Source organism: Heptranchias perlo, chromosome 19 (assembly GCF_035084215.1).
Source record: "Heptranchias perlo isolate sHepPer1 chromosome 19, sHepPer1.hap1, whole genome shotgun sequence".
Classification (NCBI taxonomy): domain Eukaryota; kingdom Metazoa; phylum Chordata; class Chondrichthyes; order Hexanchiformes; family Hexanchidae; genus Heptranchias; species Heptranchias perlo.
This window is the reverse complement of record NC_090343.1, coordinates 51,211,196-51,230,998: the sequence shown is the minus strand read 5'-3', so window position 1 is coordinate 51,230,998 and position 19,803 is coordinate 51,211,196. Positions and strand designations below refer to the sequence as shown.

Sequence of the window (19,803 nt, the reverse complement as noted above, 5' to 3'; positions counted from 1 at the left end):
GACAAACATGGCCACCCAGTCCACGACAAACACGGCCACCCAGCCCACGACAAACACGGCCACCCAGCCCACGACAAACATGGCCACCCAGCCCACGACAAACATGGCCATCCAGCCCACGACAAACATGGCCACCCAGTCCACAACAAACATGGCCACCCAGTCCACAACAAACATGGCCACCCAGTCCACAACAAACACGGCCATCCAGTCCACAACAAACATGGCCACCCAGTCCACAACAAACATGGCCACCCAGTCCACAACAAACACGGCCACCCAACCCACGACAAACATGGCCACCCAGTCCACAACAAACATGGCCACCCAGTCCACAACAAACACGGCCACCCAACCCACGACAAACATGGCCACCCAGTCCACAACAAACATGGCCATCCAGTCCACAACAAACACGGCCACCCAGCCCACGACAAACACGGCCACCCAGCCCACGACAAACATGGCCACCCAGCCCACGACAAACACGGCCACCCAGCCCACGACAAACATGGCCACCCAGTCCACGACAAACATGGCCACCCAGCCCACGACAAACACGGCCATCCAGCCCACGACAAACACGGCCATCCAGCCCACGACAAACACGGCCACCCAGTCCACGACAAACATGGCCACCCAGTCCACGACAAACATGGCCACCCAGTCCACAACAAACATGGCCATCCAGCCCACGACAAACACGGCCATCCAGTCCACGACAAACATGGCCACCCAGCCCACGACAAACACGGCCACCCAGCCCACGACAAACATGGCCATCCAGCCCACGACAAACATGGCCACCCAGCCCACGACAAACATGGCCACCCAGCCCACGACAAACATGGCCACCCAGCCCACGACAAACATGGCCACCCAGCCCACGACAAACACGGCCATCCAGCCCACGACAAACATGGCCACCCAGCCCACGACAAACATGGCCACCCAGCCCACGACAAACATGGCCACCCAGCCCACGACAAACATGGCCACCCAGTCCACGACAAACATGGCCACCCAGTCCACAACAAACACGGCCACCCAGCCCACGACAAACACGGCCACCCAGCCCACGACAAACATGGCCACCCAGTCCACGACAAACATGGCCACCCAGCCCACGACAAACACGGCCACCCAGCCCACGACAAACATGGCCACCCAACCCACGACAAACATGGCCACCCAACCCACGACAAACATGGCCACCCAACCCACGACAAACATGGCCACCCAACCCACGACAAACATGGCCACCCAACCCACGACAAACATGGCCACCCAACCCACGACAAACATGGCCACCCAGCCCACGACAAACATGGCCACCCAGCCCACGACAAACATGGCCACCCAGTCCACAACAAACATGGCCACCCAACCCACGACAAACATGGCCACCCAGCCCACGACAAACATGGCCACCCAACCCACGACAAACATGGCCACCCAACCCACGACAAACATGGCCACCCAACCCACGACAAACATGGCCACCCAACCCACGACAAACATGGCCACCCAGCCCACGACAAACATGGCCACCCAACCCACGACAAACATGGCCACCCAACCCACGACAAACATGGCCACCCAACCCACGACAAACATGGCCACCCAACCCACGACAAACATGGCCACCCAACCCACGACAAACATGGCCACCCAGCCCACGACAAACATGGCCACCCAGTCCACGACAAACATGGCCACCCAACCCACGACAAACATGGCCACCCAACCCACGACAAACATGGCCACCCAACCCACGACAAACATGGCCACCCAACCCACGACAAACATGGCCACCCAACCCACGACAAACATGGCCACCCAACCCACGACAAACATGGCCACCCAACCCACGACAAACATGGCCACCCAACCCACGACAAACATGGCCACCCAACCCACGACAAACATGGCCACCCAACCCACGACAAACATGGCCACCCAACCCACGACAAACATGGCCACCCAACCCACGACAAACATGGCCACCCAGTCCACGACAAACACGGCCACCCAGTCCACAACAAACACGGCCACCCAGTCCACAACAAACATGGCCACCCAGTCCACAACAAACATGGCCACCCAGTCCACAACAAACATGGCCACCCAGTCCACAACAAACATGGCCACCCAACCCACGACAAACATGGCCACCCAACCCACGACAAACATGGCCACCCAGTCCACAACAAACATGGCCACCCAGTCCACAACAAACATGGCCACCCAGTCCACAACAAACATGGCCACCCAACCCACGACAAACATGGCCACCCAGTCCACGACAAACATGGCCACCCAGTCCACGACAAACATGGCCACCCAGCCCACAACAAACATGGCCACCCAGTCCACAACAAACATGGCCACCCAGTCCACAACAAACATGGCCATCCAGTCCACAACAAACATGGCCACCCAGTCCACAACAAACATGGCCATCCAGTCCACGACAAACATGGCCACCCAACCCACGACAAACATGGCCACCCAGTCCACGACAAACACGGCCACCCAGTCCACAACAAACATGGCCACCCAGTCCACAACAAACATGGCCACCCAGTCCACAACAAACATGGCCACCCAGTCCACAACAAACATGGCCACCCAGTCCACAACAAACATGGCCACCCAACCCACGACAAACATGGCCACCCAGCCCACGACAAACATGGCCACCCAGTCCACAACAAACATGGCCACCCAACCCACGACAAACATGGCCACCCAGCCCACGACAAACACGGCCACCCAGCCCACGACAAACATGGCCACCCAGTCCACGACAAACATGGCCACCCAGCCCACAACAAACATGGCCACCCAGCCCACAACAAACATGGCCACCCAGTCCACAACAAACATGGCCACCCAGTCCACAACAAACATGGCCATCCAGTCCACAACAAACATGGCCACCCAGTCCACAACAAACATGGCCATCCAGTCCACGACAAACATGGCCACCCAACCCACGACAAACATGGCCACCCAGTCCACAACAAACATGGCCACCCAGTCCACAACAAACATGGCCACCCAACCCACGACAAACATGGCCACCCAGTCCACGACAAACACGGCCACCCAGTCCACAACAAACATGGCCACCCAGTCCACAACAAACATGGCCACCCAGTCCACAACAAACATGGCCACCCAGTCCACAACAAACATGGCCACCCAGTCCACGACAAACATGGCCACCCAACCCACGACAAACATGGCCACCCAGCCCACGACAAACATGGCCACCCAGTCCACAACAAACATGGCCACCCAACCCACGACAAACATGGCCACCCAGCCCACGACAAACATGGCCACCCAACCCACGACAAACATGGCCACCCAGCCCACGACAAACACGGCCACCCAACCCACGACAAACATGGCCACCCAGTCCACAACAAACATGGCCACCCAGTCCACGACAAACACGACCACCCAGCCCACGACAAACATGGCCACCCAGTCCACGACAAACATGGCCACCCACATTTTTTGGTATTTTGCTATTACACTGTAACATTATGCACACATTTTAGCAAGTTAATTTTTTTAATCTTTATGGTGCATGTGATATGGTTTTGCATTCAAGCTCATCCCGTTATCTTCAGCCTCTCCCTCTGATAGCTGAGGCCTTGTCTGAGCCCTACCCTCTGTTGTGTGGTACAGGGAGGTCAGACAAAATTAAACATTTGTTGAAACCATCTGGGAAAAAGCAGCCATTAAAGTATAAACTGGTCAATCTGATGAGATCTGGGAGTAACCAACAGAACACCTGAGCAAAGGAACCCGGTACAGAGGAGGAGGAGAACCTGAGCAAAGGAACCCGGTACAGAGGAGGAGGAGAACCTGAGCAAAGGAACCCGGTACAGAGGAGGAGGAGAACCTGAGCAAAGGAACCCGGCCACAGAGGAGGAGGAGAACCTGAGCAAAGGAACCCGGTACAGAGGAGGAGGAGAACCTGAGCAAAGGAACCCGGCCACAGAGGAGGAGGAGAACCTGAGCAAAGGAACCCGGCCACAGAGGAGGAGGAGAACCTGAGCAAAGGAACCCGGTACAGAGGAGGAGGAGAACCTGAGCAAAGGAACCCGGCACAGAGGAGGAGGAGAACCTGAGCAAAGGAACCCGGCCACAGAGGAGGAGGAGAACCTGAGCAAAGGAACCCGGCCACAGAGGAGGAGGAGAACCTGAGCAAAGGAACCCGGCACAGAGGAGGAGGAGAACCTGAGCAAAGGAACCCGGCCACAGAGGAGGAGGAGAACCTGAGCAAAGGAACCCGGCACAGAGGAGGAGGAGAACCTGAGCAAAGGAACCCGGCACAGAGGAGGAGGAGAACCTGAGCAAAGGAACCCGGCACAGAGGAGGAGGAGAACCTGAGCAAAGGAACCCGGCCACAGAGGAGGAGGAGAACCTGAGCAAAGGAACCCGGTACAGAGGAGGAGGAGAACCTGAGCAAAGGAACCCGGCACAGAGGAGGAGGAGAACCTGAGCAAAGGAACCCGGTACAGAGGAGGAGGAGAACCTGAGCAAAGGAACCCGGCCACAGAGGAGGAGGAGAACCTGAGCAAAGGAACCCGGCACAGAGGAGGAGGAGAACCTGAGCAAAGGAACCCGGCACAGAGGAGGAGGAGAACCTGAGCAAAGGAACCCGGCCACAGAGGAGGAGGAGAACCTGAGCAAAGGAACCCGGCCACAGAGGAGGAGGAGAACCTGAGGAAAGGAACCCGGTACAGAGGAGGAGGAGAACCTGAGCAAAGGAACCCGGCCACAGAGGAGGAGGAGAACCTGAGCAAAGGAACCCGGCACAGAGGAGGAGGAGAACCTGAGCAAAGGAACCCGGTACAGAGGAGGAGGAGAACCTGAGCAAAGGAACCCGGTACAGAGGAGGAGGAGAACCTGAGCAAAGGAACCCGGTACAGAGGAGGAGGAGAACCTGAGGAAAGGAACCCGGCACAGAGGAGGAGGAGAACCTGAGCAAAGGAACCCGGTACAGAGGAGGAGGAGAACCTGAGCAAAGGAACCCGGCCACAGAGGAGGAGGAGAACCTGAGCAAAGGAACCCGGTACAGAGGAGGAGGAGAACCTGAGCAAAGGAACCCGGTACAGAGGAGGAGGAGAACCTGAGCAAAGGAACCCGGTACAGAGGAGGAGGAGAACCTGAGCAAAGGAACCCGGTACAGAGGAGGAGGAGAACCTGAGCAAAGGAACCCGGCCACAGAGGAGGAGGAGAACCTGAGCAAAGGAACCCGGTACAGAGGAGGAGGAGAACCTGAGCAAAGGAACCCGGTACAGAGGAGGAGGAGAACCTGAGCAAAGGAACCCGGCCACAGAGGAGGAGGAGAACCTGAGCAAAGGAACCCGGCCACAGAGGAGGAGGAGAACCTGAGCAAAGGAACCCGGCCACAGAGGAGGAGGAGAACCTGAGCAAAGGAACCCGGCCACAGAGGAGGAGGAGAACCTGAGCAAAGGAACCCGGTACAGAGGAGGAGGAGAACCTGAGCAAAGGAACCCGGTACAGAGGAGGAGGAGAACCTGAGCAAAGGAACCCGGTACAGAGGAGGAGGAGAACCTGAGCAAAGGAACCCGGTACAGAGGAGGAGGAGAACCTGAGCAAAGGAACCCGGCCACAGAGGAGGAGGAGAACCTGAGCAAAGGAACCCGGTACAGAGGAGGAGGAGAACCTGAGCAAAGGAACCCGGTACAGAGGAAGAGGAGAACCTGAGCAAAGGAACCCGGCCACAGAGGAGGAGGAGAACCTGAGCAAAGGAACCCGGCCACAGAGGAGGAGGAGAACCTGAGCAAAGGAACCCGGTACAGAGGAGGAGGAGAACCTGAGCAAAGGAACCCGGCACAGAGGAGGAGGAGAACCTGAGCAAAGGAACCCGGTACAGAGGAGGAGGAGAACCTGAGCAAAGGAACCCGGTACAGAGGAGGAGGAGAACCTGAGCAAAGGAACCCGGTACAGAGGAGGAGGAGAACCTGAGCAAAGGAACCCGGTACAGAGGAGGAGGAGAACCTGAGCAAAGGAACCCGGTACAGAGGAGGAGGAGAACCTGAGCAAAGGAACCCGGCCACAGAGGAGGAGGAGAACCTGAGCAAAGGAACCCGGCCACAGAGGAGGAGGAGAACCTGAGCAAAGGAACCCGGTACAGAGGAGGAGGAGAACCTGAGCAAAGGAACCCGGTACAGAGGAGGAGGAGAACCTGAGCAAAGGAACCCGGTACAGAGGAGGAGGAGAACCTGAGCAAAGGAACCCGGTACAGAGGAGGAGGAGAACCTGAGCAAAGGAACCCGGTACAGAGGAGGAGGAGAACCTGAGCAAAGGAACCCGGTACAGAGGAGGAGGAGAACCTGAGCAAAGGAACCCGGTACAGAGGAGGAGGAGAACCTGAGCAAAGGAACCCGGTACAGAGGAGGAGGAGAACCTGAGCAAAGGAACCCGGTACAGAGGAGGAGGAGAACCTGAGCAAAGGAACCCGGCCACAGAGGAGGAGGAGAACCTGAGCAAAGGAACCCGGTACAGAGGAGGAGGAGAACCTGAGCAAAGGAACCCGGCACAGAGGAGGAGGAGAACCTGAGCTTTGTTCAAAGAGTAACAGCAACTACACCATCAGTAATGTGCTTTACGTCTTCATTTGTTACTGCCCGACGTTGTGTGGATCAGTCTGTTCGAGGAAGGAGGGAGAACCTGTTGAGCTGAGCTCGAGGGCAGAGGATGAGCTGGACTCTGCCAAACTCTATCTCCTAGTCTAGGGTTCACCTTCTGTCAAATCCACACCAGACTGGGACAGGACAGTGACAGGGCAAGGGTGGGTCATGGTTCTGACCTTTGTTTTGCTGCTGGTGAAAAGTCACTGACAACTGATACCTCCACATCGTAAGACATGGCAGGAAGTGGGAGAAATGGGTTATTGTGATTACAAATGGTTTGATGTTGTGCCAGGCTGCAGTACTGATGTGCCCCTAACCTCTTTCAGCTGATTCCTGTCCAAACTCCAATGAAGGCACTTCTGCAATTCACCGTCATGCCAATTATTAATGGTAAGTGTTGTACTCACATTCGCCATTGTAACGATTAGCAGTGTCAGGTGCTGTATTTACACACTCGCTGGTGTAGATTGTCAGTGTTAGTGCTGTATTTACACACTGGTGTACATTAGCAGTGTCAGGTGCTGTATTTACACACTCGCTGGTGTAGATTGTCAGTGTTAGTGCTGTATTTACACACTGGTGTACATTAGCAGTGTCAGGTGCTGTATTTACACACTCGCTGGTGTAGATTGTCAGTGTTAGTGCTGTATTTACACACTGGTGTACATTAGCAGTGTCAGGTGCTGTATTTACACACTCGCTGGTGTAGATTGTTAGTGGTGGTGCTGTATTTACACACTGGTGTACATTAGCAGTGTCAGGTGCTGTATTTACACACTCGCTGGTGTAGATTGTCAGTGTTAGTGCTGTATTTACACACTGGTGTACATTAGCAGTGTCAGGTGCTGTATTTACACACTCGCTGGTGTAGATTGTTAGTGGTGGTGCTGTATTTACACACTGGTGTACATTAGCAGTGTCAGGTGCTGTATTTACACACTCGCTGGTGCAGATTGTCAGTGTTAGTGCTGTATTTACACACTGGTGTACATTAGCAGTGTCAGGTGCTGTATTTACACACTCGCTGGTGCAGATTGTCAGTGTTAGTGCTGTATTTACACACTGGTGTACATTAGCAGTGTCAGGTGCTGTATTTACACACTCGCTGGTGTAGATTGTTAGTGGTGGTGCTGTATTTACACACTGGTGTACATTAGCAGTGTTAGGTGCTATACTTACACACTCGCTGGTGTAGATTGTCAGTGTTAAGTGCTGTATTTACACATTGTGGTGTAGTTTATTGGAGGAAGTTGCTGTATTTACACACTAACTGTGGTAGTTTATCAGTGGTGGGAGTTATATTTACACACTCACTGCAGTGTAGATTATCAGTGGAAGGTGCTGTATTTACACACTCATTGTGGTGTAGTTTATTAGTGGTAGATGCCATATTTACACACTGTGGTGTAGTTTATTGGAGGAAGGTGCTGTATTTACACACTCACCTTGGTGAATCATTTATTGATGAAAGGTGCTGTATTTACACGCTCACCATTGTGTCATTTATTGGTGAATGGTGCTGTATTTACACACACTGTAGTGTAGTTTATCGGTGGAAGGTGCCATATTTACACACTCACCGTGGTGTAGTTTAGCGGTGGCAAGTGTTGTATTTACACACTCACTATGGTTTAGTTTATTGGTGGCAGGTGCCATGTTTATACAATCACCATGGTGTCGTTTATCAGTGGAAGGTGCCGTGTTTACACACTCACCGTGGTGTAGTTATCAGTGGAAGGTGCCATGTTTATACAATCACCGTGGTGTCGTTTATCAGTGGAAGGTGCTGTGTTTACACACTCACCATGGTGTAGTTTATCAGTGGAAGGTGCTGTGTTTACACACTCACCGTGGTGTAGTTTATCAGTGGAAGGTGCTGTGTTTACACACTCCCGGTGGTGTAGTTTATCAGTGGAAGGTGTCATGTTTACACACTCACCATGGTGTAATTTATCATTGGAAGGTGCCGTGTTTACACACTCACCATGGTGTAGTTATCAGTGGAAGGTGCTGTGTTTACACACTCCCGGTGGTGTAGTTTATCAGTGGAAGGTGTCGTGTTTACACACTCCCGGTGGTGTAGTTTATCAGTGGAAGGTGTCGTGTTTACACACTCACCATGGTGTAATTTATCATTGGAAGGTGCCGTGTTTACACACTCACCATGGTGTAATTTATCAGTGGAAGGTGCTGTGTTTACACACTCACTGTGGTGTAGTTATCAGTGGAAGGTGCCGTGTTTACACACTCACCATGGTGTAATTTATCAGTGGAAGGTGCTGTGTTTACACACTCACCGTGGTGTAGTTATCAGTGGAAGGTGCCGTGTTTACACACTCACCATGGTGTAGTTTATCAGTGGAAGGTGTCGCATTTAAACACTCACCGTGGTGTAATTTATCAGTGGAAGGTGCCGCATTTACACACTCACCGTGGTGTAGTTTATCAGTGGAAGGTGCTGTTGTTTACACACTCACCGTTGTGCAGATTATCCATGAGTGAGTCAGTATTTAACTGATGATCAAGTGTATTGGGCAATGGTGGTTTGATGGACTCTTACACAGCTGCTGCCTCTGTCAGTCGAATAAGATGAATCATGAAATAATGACTGCGATCCCAGGACTGAGGAAGAGGCACTTGGTTTTCGATCCACACTGACAGTGTTAATATGTATCTGTCTCAGTTTCATTTAGTGTCTCTTGAACTTCTGGGGCTCCCAGCTCTCAAAGCAGAGCAGAACCTCAAGGTGTCTGAATTGCCAAAGACCTGCCAGTGAAGGCGGTTAAATAGCAGAGCCCTTCACTCCAGTGTGATGTTGGAAAACACGTTCTGTACCTTTTTTTGGTCCAATTTTTGTCCTTTTCTTCATCTGCCAGTGTTCACGTACAGTTCCCCAGGAGATGGTAATCCTCCAGTACATTCACCAAGTGGGCATCATTAATACATGAGCCTAGACAGTGGCTATTCAACGATGGGGTCCATCACAACCAAGTCCGGTCTTGTCCAGAGTACTAAAAGAGGTAGCCATGGAAATAGTGGTTGCATTAGTTGTCATCTTCCAAAATTCTACAGATTATGGAACAGTTCCTGCAGATTGGAGGGTGGCAAACGTAACCCCACTATTTAAAAAAGGAGGGAGAGAGAAAACAGGGAACTACAGACCGGTTAGCCTAACATCAGTAGCAGGGAAAATGCTAGAGTCTATTATAAAGGATGTGATAACAGAACACTTAGAAAATATCAACGGGATTCGCTAAAGTCAACATGGATTTATGAAAAGGAAATCATGTTTGACAAACCTACTGGAGTTTTTTGAGGATGTAACTGGTAGAATAGATAAGGGAGAACCAGTGGATGTGGTTTATTTGGATTTTCAGATGGCCTTTGATAAAATCCCACATAAGAGGTTAGTGTGCAAAATTAAAGCACATGGGATTGGGGGTAATATACTGGCATGGATTGAAAATTGGTTAACAGACAGGAAACAGAGAGTAGGAACAAATGGGTCTTTTTCGGGGTGTCAGGCGGTGACTAGTGGGGTACCGCAGGGATCAGTGCTTGGGCCCCAGCTATTCACAATATATATCAATGATTTGGATGAGGGAACCAAATATAAAATTTCCAAGTTTGCAGATGACACAAAACTAGGTGAGATTGTGAGTTGTGAGGAGGATGCAAAGAGGCTTCAAGGCAATTTAGACAAGTTGAGTGAGTGGGCAAATACATGGCAGATGCAATATAATGTAGATAAATGTGAAGTTATCCACTTCGGAAGGAAAAACAGAAAGGCAGAGTATTATTTAAATGGTGATAGATTGGGGAATGTTGATGTACAAAGGGACCTGGGTGTCCTTGTACACCAGTCACTGAAAGCAAACATGCAGGTGCAGCAAGCAGTTAGGAAGGCAAATGGTATGTTGGCCTTCATTGCAAGAGGATTTGAGCACAGGAGCAAGGATGTCTTACTGCAGTTATACAGGGCCTTGGTGAGACCACACCTGGAGTATTGTGTGCAGTTTTGGTCTCCTTACCTAAGAAAGGATATACTTCCCATAGAGGGAGTGCAGCGAAGGTTCACCAGACTGATCCCTGGGATGGCAGGATTGTCGTATGAGGAGAGATTGGGTCGACTCGGCCTGTATTCACTCGAGTTTAGAAGAATGAGAGGGGATCTCATTGAAACATATAAAATTCTGACAGGGCCAGACAGACTGGAGCAGGGAGGATTAGCCATGATCTTATTGAATGGCGGAGCAGGCTCGAGGGGCCGATTGGCCTACTCCTGCTCCTATTTCTTATGTTCTTATGTTTCCCCTGGCTGGGGGGTCTAGAACGAGGGGTCACAGTCTCAGGATACGGAGTGGGACATTTAGGACTGAGATGAGAAATTTCTTCACTCAGAGGGTGGTGAACCTGTGGAATTCTCTACCACAGAAGGCTGTGGAGGCCAAGTCACTGAATATATTTAAGAAGGAACTGGATAGATTTTTAGACACAAATGGCATCAAAGGATATGGGGAGAGAGCGGGAATATGGTATTGAGATAGAGGATCATATTGAATGGCGGAGCAGGCTTGAAGGACCAAATGGCCTACTCCTGCTCCTATTTTCTATGTTTCTATGTTTTTATGTCCTCATCCAATATCCACATGTGTGTGTATACGTTCCAGCAGATCACTGGATAGTAATCAGGAGCAGAAAGCTCTCACTTTTTTTTTACCTGCCCCCTATCCATAGCTGAGGCATATTGTAGTGTGCCCAGGGGGCCTTGATTCAGATCAACTAACTTTAAGTGGAAGCTGGACTGTTATGATCTGTGTGGGTCAGTACCGCCCCAGGCAGTACTTTTAACCCCAAGCCATTGGGAGAGATGGCATTCTGTGCCCTATACCGAACAATTGTAAACAATTTTACAACACCAAGTTATAGTCCAACAATTTTATTTTAAAATTCACAAGCTTTCGGAGGCTTCCTCCTTCCTCAGGTGAATGTCAAGAAATCCTCGAACCCTTCGCATTTATAAATCACAGAACAATACCTGGTGATTACAGATAGTCTTTTCAACTGCCCGTTGCCAAGGCAACCAAAGTGTTCAGACAGATAGGTGTTACCTACAGGGCCACCGAATATACAAACGGCCAGAACAAAAAAAAACAGAGAGAGAGAGAGGCAGAAACATAGAAACATCCGGAAGGAAAAGACAGCAATTGACCCGTTATATTAAAAACAGTTAACTTTTGTTCGCTGGTGGGGCTACGTGTAGCGTGACATGAACCCAAGATCCCGGTTGAGGCCGTCCTCATGGGTGCGGAACTTGGCTATCAATTTCTGCTTGACGATTTTGCGTTGTCGTGTGTCTCGAAGGCCGCCTTGGAGAACGCTTACCCGAAGATCGGTGGCTGAATGTCCTTGACTGCTGAAGTGTTCCCCGACTGGGAGGGAACCCTCCTGTCTGGCGATTGTTGCGCGGTGTCCGTTCATCCGTTGTCGCAGCGTCTGCATGGTCTCGCCATCTATACCGAACAGTAAGGGATATGTAAATAGTGCTGAAGAGAGACCTCACCGATCCAATACAGGTTTACTGTGCAGCTGATAATGTTCTTTCTCTGCTCAGAGCGAACCCAGGAAGGAGTGCAGATTCCGCTCCCGGAAGGAATTGACCTCATCAATGAGATCATGAAAAACCATATGGTGGGTAATATAGTAACACATATAGACAGAAGTCTCTTGTGTGCTAACTATTTACACTAATCTATCTACCAGGTCTGGTATGAAACAATTGAACAATTCTGTCACCTTAGACCCAAACAGCATGCTCATCGATTACACTGTATACAATATACATGTATCATACATCATACATTATCCTATGTGGTACTTCATACATGTTACTATAAAGTACACCAGTCCTGTACAATACACCTGACTGATATGGTAAAGGCTGTGTTAAGGACCACGCCAGTGTGCAAGTATACTGCCCCTTACTTGTGGTAATGCACACACGGGCTCCACCTATTCTTTACATAGTAATGCTTTAGCTCACTGATACCCTCAGAAGTGACTCTCACTCTGATTGTAAAAGTGGAAGGAGGGTCTTAGATTGCAGGAATCCTCTCTCATGGCCAAAGAGAGGGACATCCTGGAGTCCCGACTTCAGGAGATTTGTCTGAAGGATTAATTCTTCAGTTTTTTTTGTGTTAGGTGCGTACAGTATGCCAGTCTCTCTCTCTCTCCTGTTTCCACCTGAAGAATGGAGTTTGATTTGTAGTCAAACCATGCTTAAGGCAAACAATTGTTTTCTATTCCGATGTCAGACCAACACTGTATCTCCAAAGCAGGAAGGAGTGGGAATACGATTGGTTGTGTTAAGTCCACGATGCCAACAAAGAATGAGATCATTGGCTGCAGTCAGTGCCAAGCAGCTGCACCAATGGAACTGTGAATGATGCAGCTTTGAATGTTCCCTCTCTGTGGGGACCCATTTCCCCTGGTGGAGTGGCTGAAATCAGGAACGGATGTGGGATGAATCTGATTACTGCCAGCCCTGCCTAGTGTTAGTAAACAGCAGGCCTCATGGGGAACTCGTCCCACCAGTTATACTCCAACCAGCTAGCGATGCAGTGCCCGAGAGAATCGAAACCTGGCAAGGAGCCAACAGGATGCTGCAAATACCAGTGTTTGAGACACCCCATTTTCTTGTGAGATTGACACAGATAAAGTTTTGAACAGACACTAATTGTTCTTTGTAATTCCCAGGGTTTTCTGTCAATCGGAGCAGATTTACATTTTTACAAAGGCCTGAGGGAGGTTATTACAATGAACAGGCAGCCACCTTCCCCAAGCAAGGCAACTGTCACCAACTAGGAGCAACGCAGTGATGAATGGAGACCTCCACAGTGTGTATGAAGACTCTCAGCAGTATTCTTACTACTTAATCACAGCTCCTATCCTTGCATTTAATTAACCTAACATTGGCTATATAGGATCTGCTCACTTTGTCTTAATGAGCCTTGGGGACGATTGCCCCTTGCCTTGGGCAGCGTGTAGAGTTCCAAACAGTAGAAGCCTTTGTTGCACACTGGAGGTCAGACTGGTAGTGCAAGTGTAAACAATTGATCATTTATTGTCATTATATTCTAGTGGAGTTTTGTATTAATAAACCCATGGTCTTCAGGTACAGTAAACACAGGGTAAAAGGTCACAATTCACTTCCAGGTGACAGTGTAGGGCTCAGGCATATCCCAGTGTCATCACTGTGTGAAGGTGATTACAGTATCAGGGCAATGCTTTGATCCCACAATCAAAGGGAATGCGGGTCAAGATTTGGGCTACGGCTCTCACTGAGCATAAAATCCCCCCTTTACATGACTCGTGCAGCTCTGTGTTACCTGCTCTCCCTGTGTTAAATAGATTGCATGTACTTCCACAGCAAAAGACACTATAGAAATGTTAGCTGTGTAGATGGTGCAAAAGGTACACTCTTCATGTCCCATAAATACTCATTGTCACCTTCACTCTACGTGTCCCATGAACCAGTGTCATGTCAGTGTTGCAGGCTGTCAGCAATAAGTCTAGTCATTAGAACAGTGGCCTGCGAGGCACATGAGGTGTGTGGCCTTTAGTGAAACAATTGTGTCAGCCTGAAGACATTGCTTCATTTGCAGTCCATTGTTGGTGAAGACACTCCACTGGGAGTTCTGCCTTGTTCAACAGCTCTTGAAATTCCTGAGCCAGCACACCTGTCTCTACATTATCAATACAGCCCCTGAAATTCCTCAAGGAATCACGGTCTCTTTAACACTGGCAGGAGTCCGGGAACATCCCTCCCCCGCAGAGTTTCAGGGCCATACTTACCAACCTACAACATGTACAAGTACACTTTTCTTTAGTCAATACGAAGAGGATATAAATGATCCGTGCTTTGTATAGATGATAAGGTTCCTTGTTTGAAGGGGTCACAGATATCTTTTGTTCTTTTTTGCCCTTATATTTATTTTGACAGCATTTTTGGTGAATTTTGTGCTTGTCAAGGTGAGGGATGTCAGACAATGGAACACTTTCCATTTTGCGCACCTAGACTCAGCATCGAACTCCTCTGGGACAGCTCTAGCACAGTTAGGCACTGTGTAAAGCTGCCTCTACACTGCCCCAATTATATGCATCAGTCCCAACCTCAGTGTGACATTTTTCCATTTCCCACACCAGCCTTCATCTACCCCCTTGGAGTGAGATTGCCAATTTAGTGCCAGATTAACCACCAGGAGCAGGGTTAAAACTCATTTCATGCCAGACACCACAACATAGACAGTCATCGCATCAGAATGGCTGAATTCAAACCTAGGTTCCAAAGATCAAAGGCCATTGGGAACCCAACTGAGCAGTTTTGCTTAGAACGTCTTCTATATTATTAGAATGGGAGTGACATGGCACATGGTGTTAAACTGTCAGCAACTGATGGCTCGGTACACAAATACTGGTAGGCAACCACAGCCGTTAATTAGAGGAATCTGTTTAATTTATGTTAATCAGTGTTCAGGTCCTCCATGCAATGGGCCAAAGGATTAATACCCCATGCACTAGTACCACAGAGTTAGATACTCTGTGTAACAGACCAGGGGTTGATAGACACTCCATGTAATGGGGGCAACAGGGTTACAGGGCTAGATAATCCACATAATGGACCAGTGGGTTAAACAGTCCCCATGATGGTGCCGGAGGGCTAGATACTCCATGTAATGGTGTTACAGGATTAGATACTCCATGTAATGGTGTTACAGGATTAGATACTCCATGTAATGGTGTTACAGGATTAGATACTCCATGTAATGGTGTTACAGGATTAGATACTCCATGTAATGGTGTTACAGGATTAGATACTCCATGTAATGGTGTTGCAGGATTAGAAACTCCATGTAATGGTGTTACAGGATTAGATACTCCATGTAATAGTGTTACAAAATTAGATACTCCATGTAATGGTGTTACAGGATTAGATACTCCATGTAATGGTGTTACAGGATTAGATACTCCATGTAATGGTGTTACAGGATTAGATACTCCATGTAATGGTGTTACAGGATTAGATACTCCATGTAATGGTGTTACAGGATTAGATACTCCATGTAATAGTGTTACAAAATTAGATACTCCATGTAATGGTGTTACAGGATTAGATACTCCATGTATTGGTGTTACAGGATTAGATACTCCATGTAATGGTGTTACAAGATTAGATACTTCATGTAATGGTGTTACTGGGTAAAATACTCCATGTAATTGTGTTACAGGATTAGATACTCCATGTAATGGTGTTACAGGATTAGATACTCCAAGTAATGGTGTTACAGGATTAGATACTCCATGTAATGGTGTTACAGGATTAGATACTCCATGTAATGGTGTTACAAGATTAGATACTTCATGTAATGGTGTTACTGGGTAAAATACTCCATGTAATTGTGTTACAGGATTAGATACTCCATGTAATGGTGTTACTGGGTAAAATACTCCATGTAATTGTGTTACAGGATTAGATACTCCATGTAATGGTGTTACAGGATTAGATACTCCATGTAATGGTGCTACTGGGTAAAATACTCCATGTAATTGTGTTACAGGATTAGATACTCCATGTAATGGTGTTACTGGGTAAAATACTCCATGTAATGGTGCTACTGGGTAAAATACTCCATGTAATTGTGTTACAGGATTAGATACTCCATGTAATGGTGTTACAGGATTAGATACTCCATGTAATGGTGTTACAGGATTAGATACTCCATGTAATGGTGTTACTGGGTAAAATACTCCATGTAATTGTGTTACAGGATTAGATACTCCATGTAATGGTGTTACTGGGTAAAATACTCCATGTAATTGTGTTACAGGATTAGATACTCCATGTAATGGTGTTACTGGGTAAAATACTCCATGTAATTGTGTTACAGGATTAGATACTCCATGTAATGGTGTTACTGGGTAAAATACTCCATGTAATTGTGTTACAGGATTAGATACTCCATGTAATGGTGTTACAGGATTAGATACTCCATGTAATGGTGTTACTGGGTAAAATACTCCATGTAATTGTGTTACAGGATTAGATACTCCATGTAATGGTGTTACAGGATTAGATACTCCATGTAATGGTGTACTGGGTAAAATACTCCATGTAATTGTGTTACAGGATTAGATACTCCATGTAATGGTGTTACTGGGTAAAATACTCCATTTAATTGTATTACAGGATTAGATACTCCATGTAATGGTGTTACTGGGTAAAATACTCCATGTAATTGTGTTACAGGATTAGATACTCCATGTAATGGTGTTACTGGGTAAAATACTCCATTTAATTGTGTTACAGGATTAGATACTCCATGTAATGGTGTTACAGGATTAGATACTCCATGTAATGGTGTTACAGGATTAGATACTCCATGTAATGGTGTACTGGGTAAAATACTCCATGTAATTGTGTTACAGGATTAGATACTCCATGTAATGGTGTTACTGGGTAAAATACTCCATTTAATTGTATTACAGGATTAGATACTCCATGTAATGGTGTTACTGGGTAAAATACTCCATGTAATTGTGTTACAGGATTAGATACTCCATGTAATGGTGTTACTGGGTAAAATACTCCATTTAATTGTGTTACAGGATTAGATACTCCATGTAATGGTGTTACAGGATTAGATACTCCATGTAATGGTGTTACAGGATTAGATACTCCATGTAATGGTGTTACAGGATTAGATACTCCATGTAATGGTGTTACAAGATTAGATACTTCATGTAATGGTGTTACTGGGTAAAATACTCCATGTAATTGTGTTACAGGATTAGATACTCCATGTAATGGTGTTACTGGGTAAAATACTCCATGTAATTGTGTTACAGGATTAGATACTCCATGTAATGGTGTTACAGGATTAGATACTCCATGTAATGGTGCTACTGGGTAAAATACTCCATGTAATTGTGTTACAGGATTAGATACTCCATGTAATGGTGTTACTGGGTAAAATACTCCATGTAATGGTGCTACTGGGTAAAATACTCCATGTAATTGTGTTACAGGATTAGATACTCCATGTAATGGTGTTACAGGATTAGATACTCCATGTAATGGTGTTACAGGATTAGATACTCCATGTAATGGTGTTACTGGGTAAAATACTCCATGTAATTGTGTTACAGGATTAGATACTCCATGTAATGGTGTTACTGGGTAAAATACTCCATGTAATTGTGTTACAGGATTAGATACTCCATGTAATGGTGTTACTGGGTAAAATACTCCATGTAATTGTGTTACAGGATTAGATACTCCATGTAATGGTGTTACTGGGTAAAATACTCCATGTAATTGTGTTACAGGATTAGATACTCCATGTAATGGTGTTACAGGATTAGATACTCCATGTAATGGTGTTACTGGGTAAAATACTCCATGTAATTGTGTTACAGGATTAGATACTCCATGTAATGGTGTTACAGGATTAGATACTCCATGTAATGGTGTACTGGGTAAAATACTCCATGTAATTGTGTTACAGGATTAGATACTCCATGTAATGGTGTTACTGGGTAAAATACTCCATTTAATTGTATTACAGGATTAGATACTCCATGTAATGGTGTTACTGGGTAAAATACTCCATGTAATTGTGTTACAGGATTAGATACTCCATGTAATGGTGTTACTGGGTAAAATACTCCATTTAATTGTGTTACAGGATTAGATACTCCATGTAATGGTGTTACAGGATTAGATACTCCATGTAATGGTGTTACAGGATTAGATACTCCATGTAATGGTGTACTGGGTAAAATACTCCATGTAATTGTGTTACAGGATTAGATACTCCATGTAATGGTGTTACTGGGTAAAATACTCCATTTAATTGTATTACAGGATTAGATACTCCATGTAATGGTGTTACTGGGTAAAATACTCCATGTAATTGTGTTACAGGATTAGATACTCCATGTAATGGTGTTACTGGGTAAAATACTCCATTTAATTGTGTTACAGGATTAGATACTCCATGTAATGGTGTTACAGGATTAGATACTCCATGTAATGGTGTTACAGGATTAGATACTCCATGTAATGGTGTTACAGGATTAGATACTCCATGTAATGGTGTTACAGGGTAAAATACTTCATGTAATGGTGTTACTGGGTAAAATACTCCATGTAATTGTGTTACAGGGTAAAATACTCCATGTAATGGTGTTACAGGATTAGATACTCCATGTAATGGTGTTACAGGATTAGATACTCCATGTAATGGTGTTACTGGGTAAAATACTTCATGTAATGGTGTTACTTTGTAAAATACTCCATGTAATGGTGTTACTGGGTAAAATACTCCATGTAATTGTGTTACAGGATTAGATACTCCATGTAATGGTGTTACTGGGTAAAATACTCCATGTAATGGTGTTACAGGATTAGATACTCCATGTAATGGTGTTACAGGATTAGATACTCCATGTAATGGTGTTACTGGGTAAAATACTCCATGTAATTGTGTTACAGGATTAGATACTCCATGTAATGGTGTTACAGGATTAGATACTCCATGTAATGGTGTACTGGGTAAAATACTCCATGTAATTGTGTTACAGGATTAGATACTCCATGTAATGGTGTTACTGGGTAAAATACTCCATTTAATTGTATTACAGGATTAGATACTCCATGTAATGGTGTTACTGGGTAAAATACTCCATGTAATTGTGTTACAGGATTAGATACTCCATGTAATGGTGTTACTGGGTAAAATACTCCATTTAATTGTGTTACAGGATTAGATACTCCATGTAATGGTGTTACAGGATTAGATACTCCATGTAATGGTGTTACAGGATTAGATACTCCATGTAATGGTGTTACAGGATTAGATACTCCATGTAATGGTGTTACAGGGTAAAATACTTCATGTAATGGTGTTACTGGGTAAAATACTCCATGTAATTGTGTTACAGGGTAAAATACTCCATGTAATGGTGTTACAGGATTAGATACTCCATGTAATGGTGTTACAGGATTAGATACTCCATGTAATGGTGTTACTGGGTAAAATACTTCATGTAATGGTGTTAC

At 46.8% G+C, this 19,803-nt stretch overlaps 1 protein-coding gene across 1 annotated transcript in view; it reads left to right on the top strand.

Annotated features, from left to right (window-relative positions):
- Positions 1 to 16,387, top strand: part of LOC137335362 (phospholipid transfer protein-like) — a 105,992-nt gene extending 89,605 nt beyond the window's left edge. Inside the window, exons 11-13 of the mRNA XM_068000695.1 lie at positions 7,010 to 7,073; positions 12,298 to 12,374; positions 13,440 to 16,387. Of these exons, the coding sequence (XP_067856796.1) occupies positions 7,010 to 7,073; positions 12,298 to 12,374; positions 13,440 to 13,547 (249 nt within the window). The 3' untranslated portion in view covers positions 13,548 to 16,387. The remainder of the gene's footprint in view (positions 1 to 7,009; positions 7,074 to 12,297; positions 12,375 to 13,439) is intronic.
- Positions 16,388 to 19,803: the final 3,416 nt, after the last annotated feature.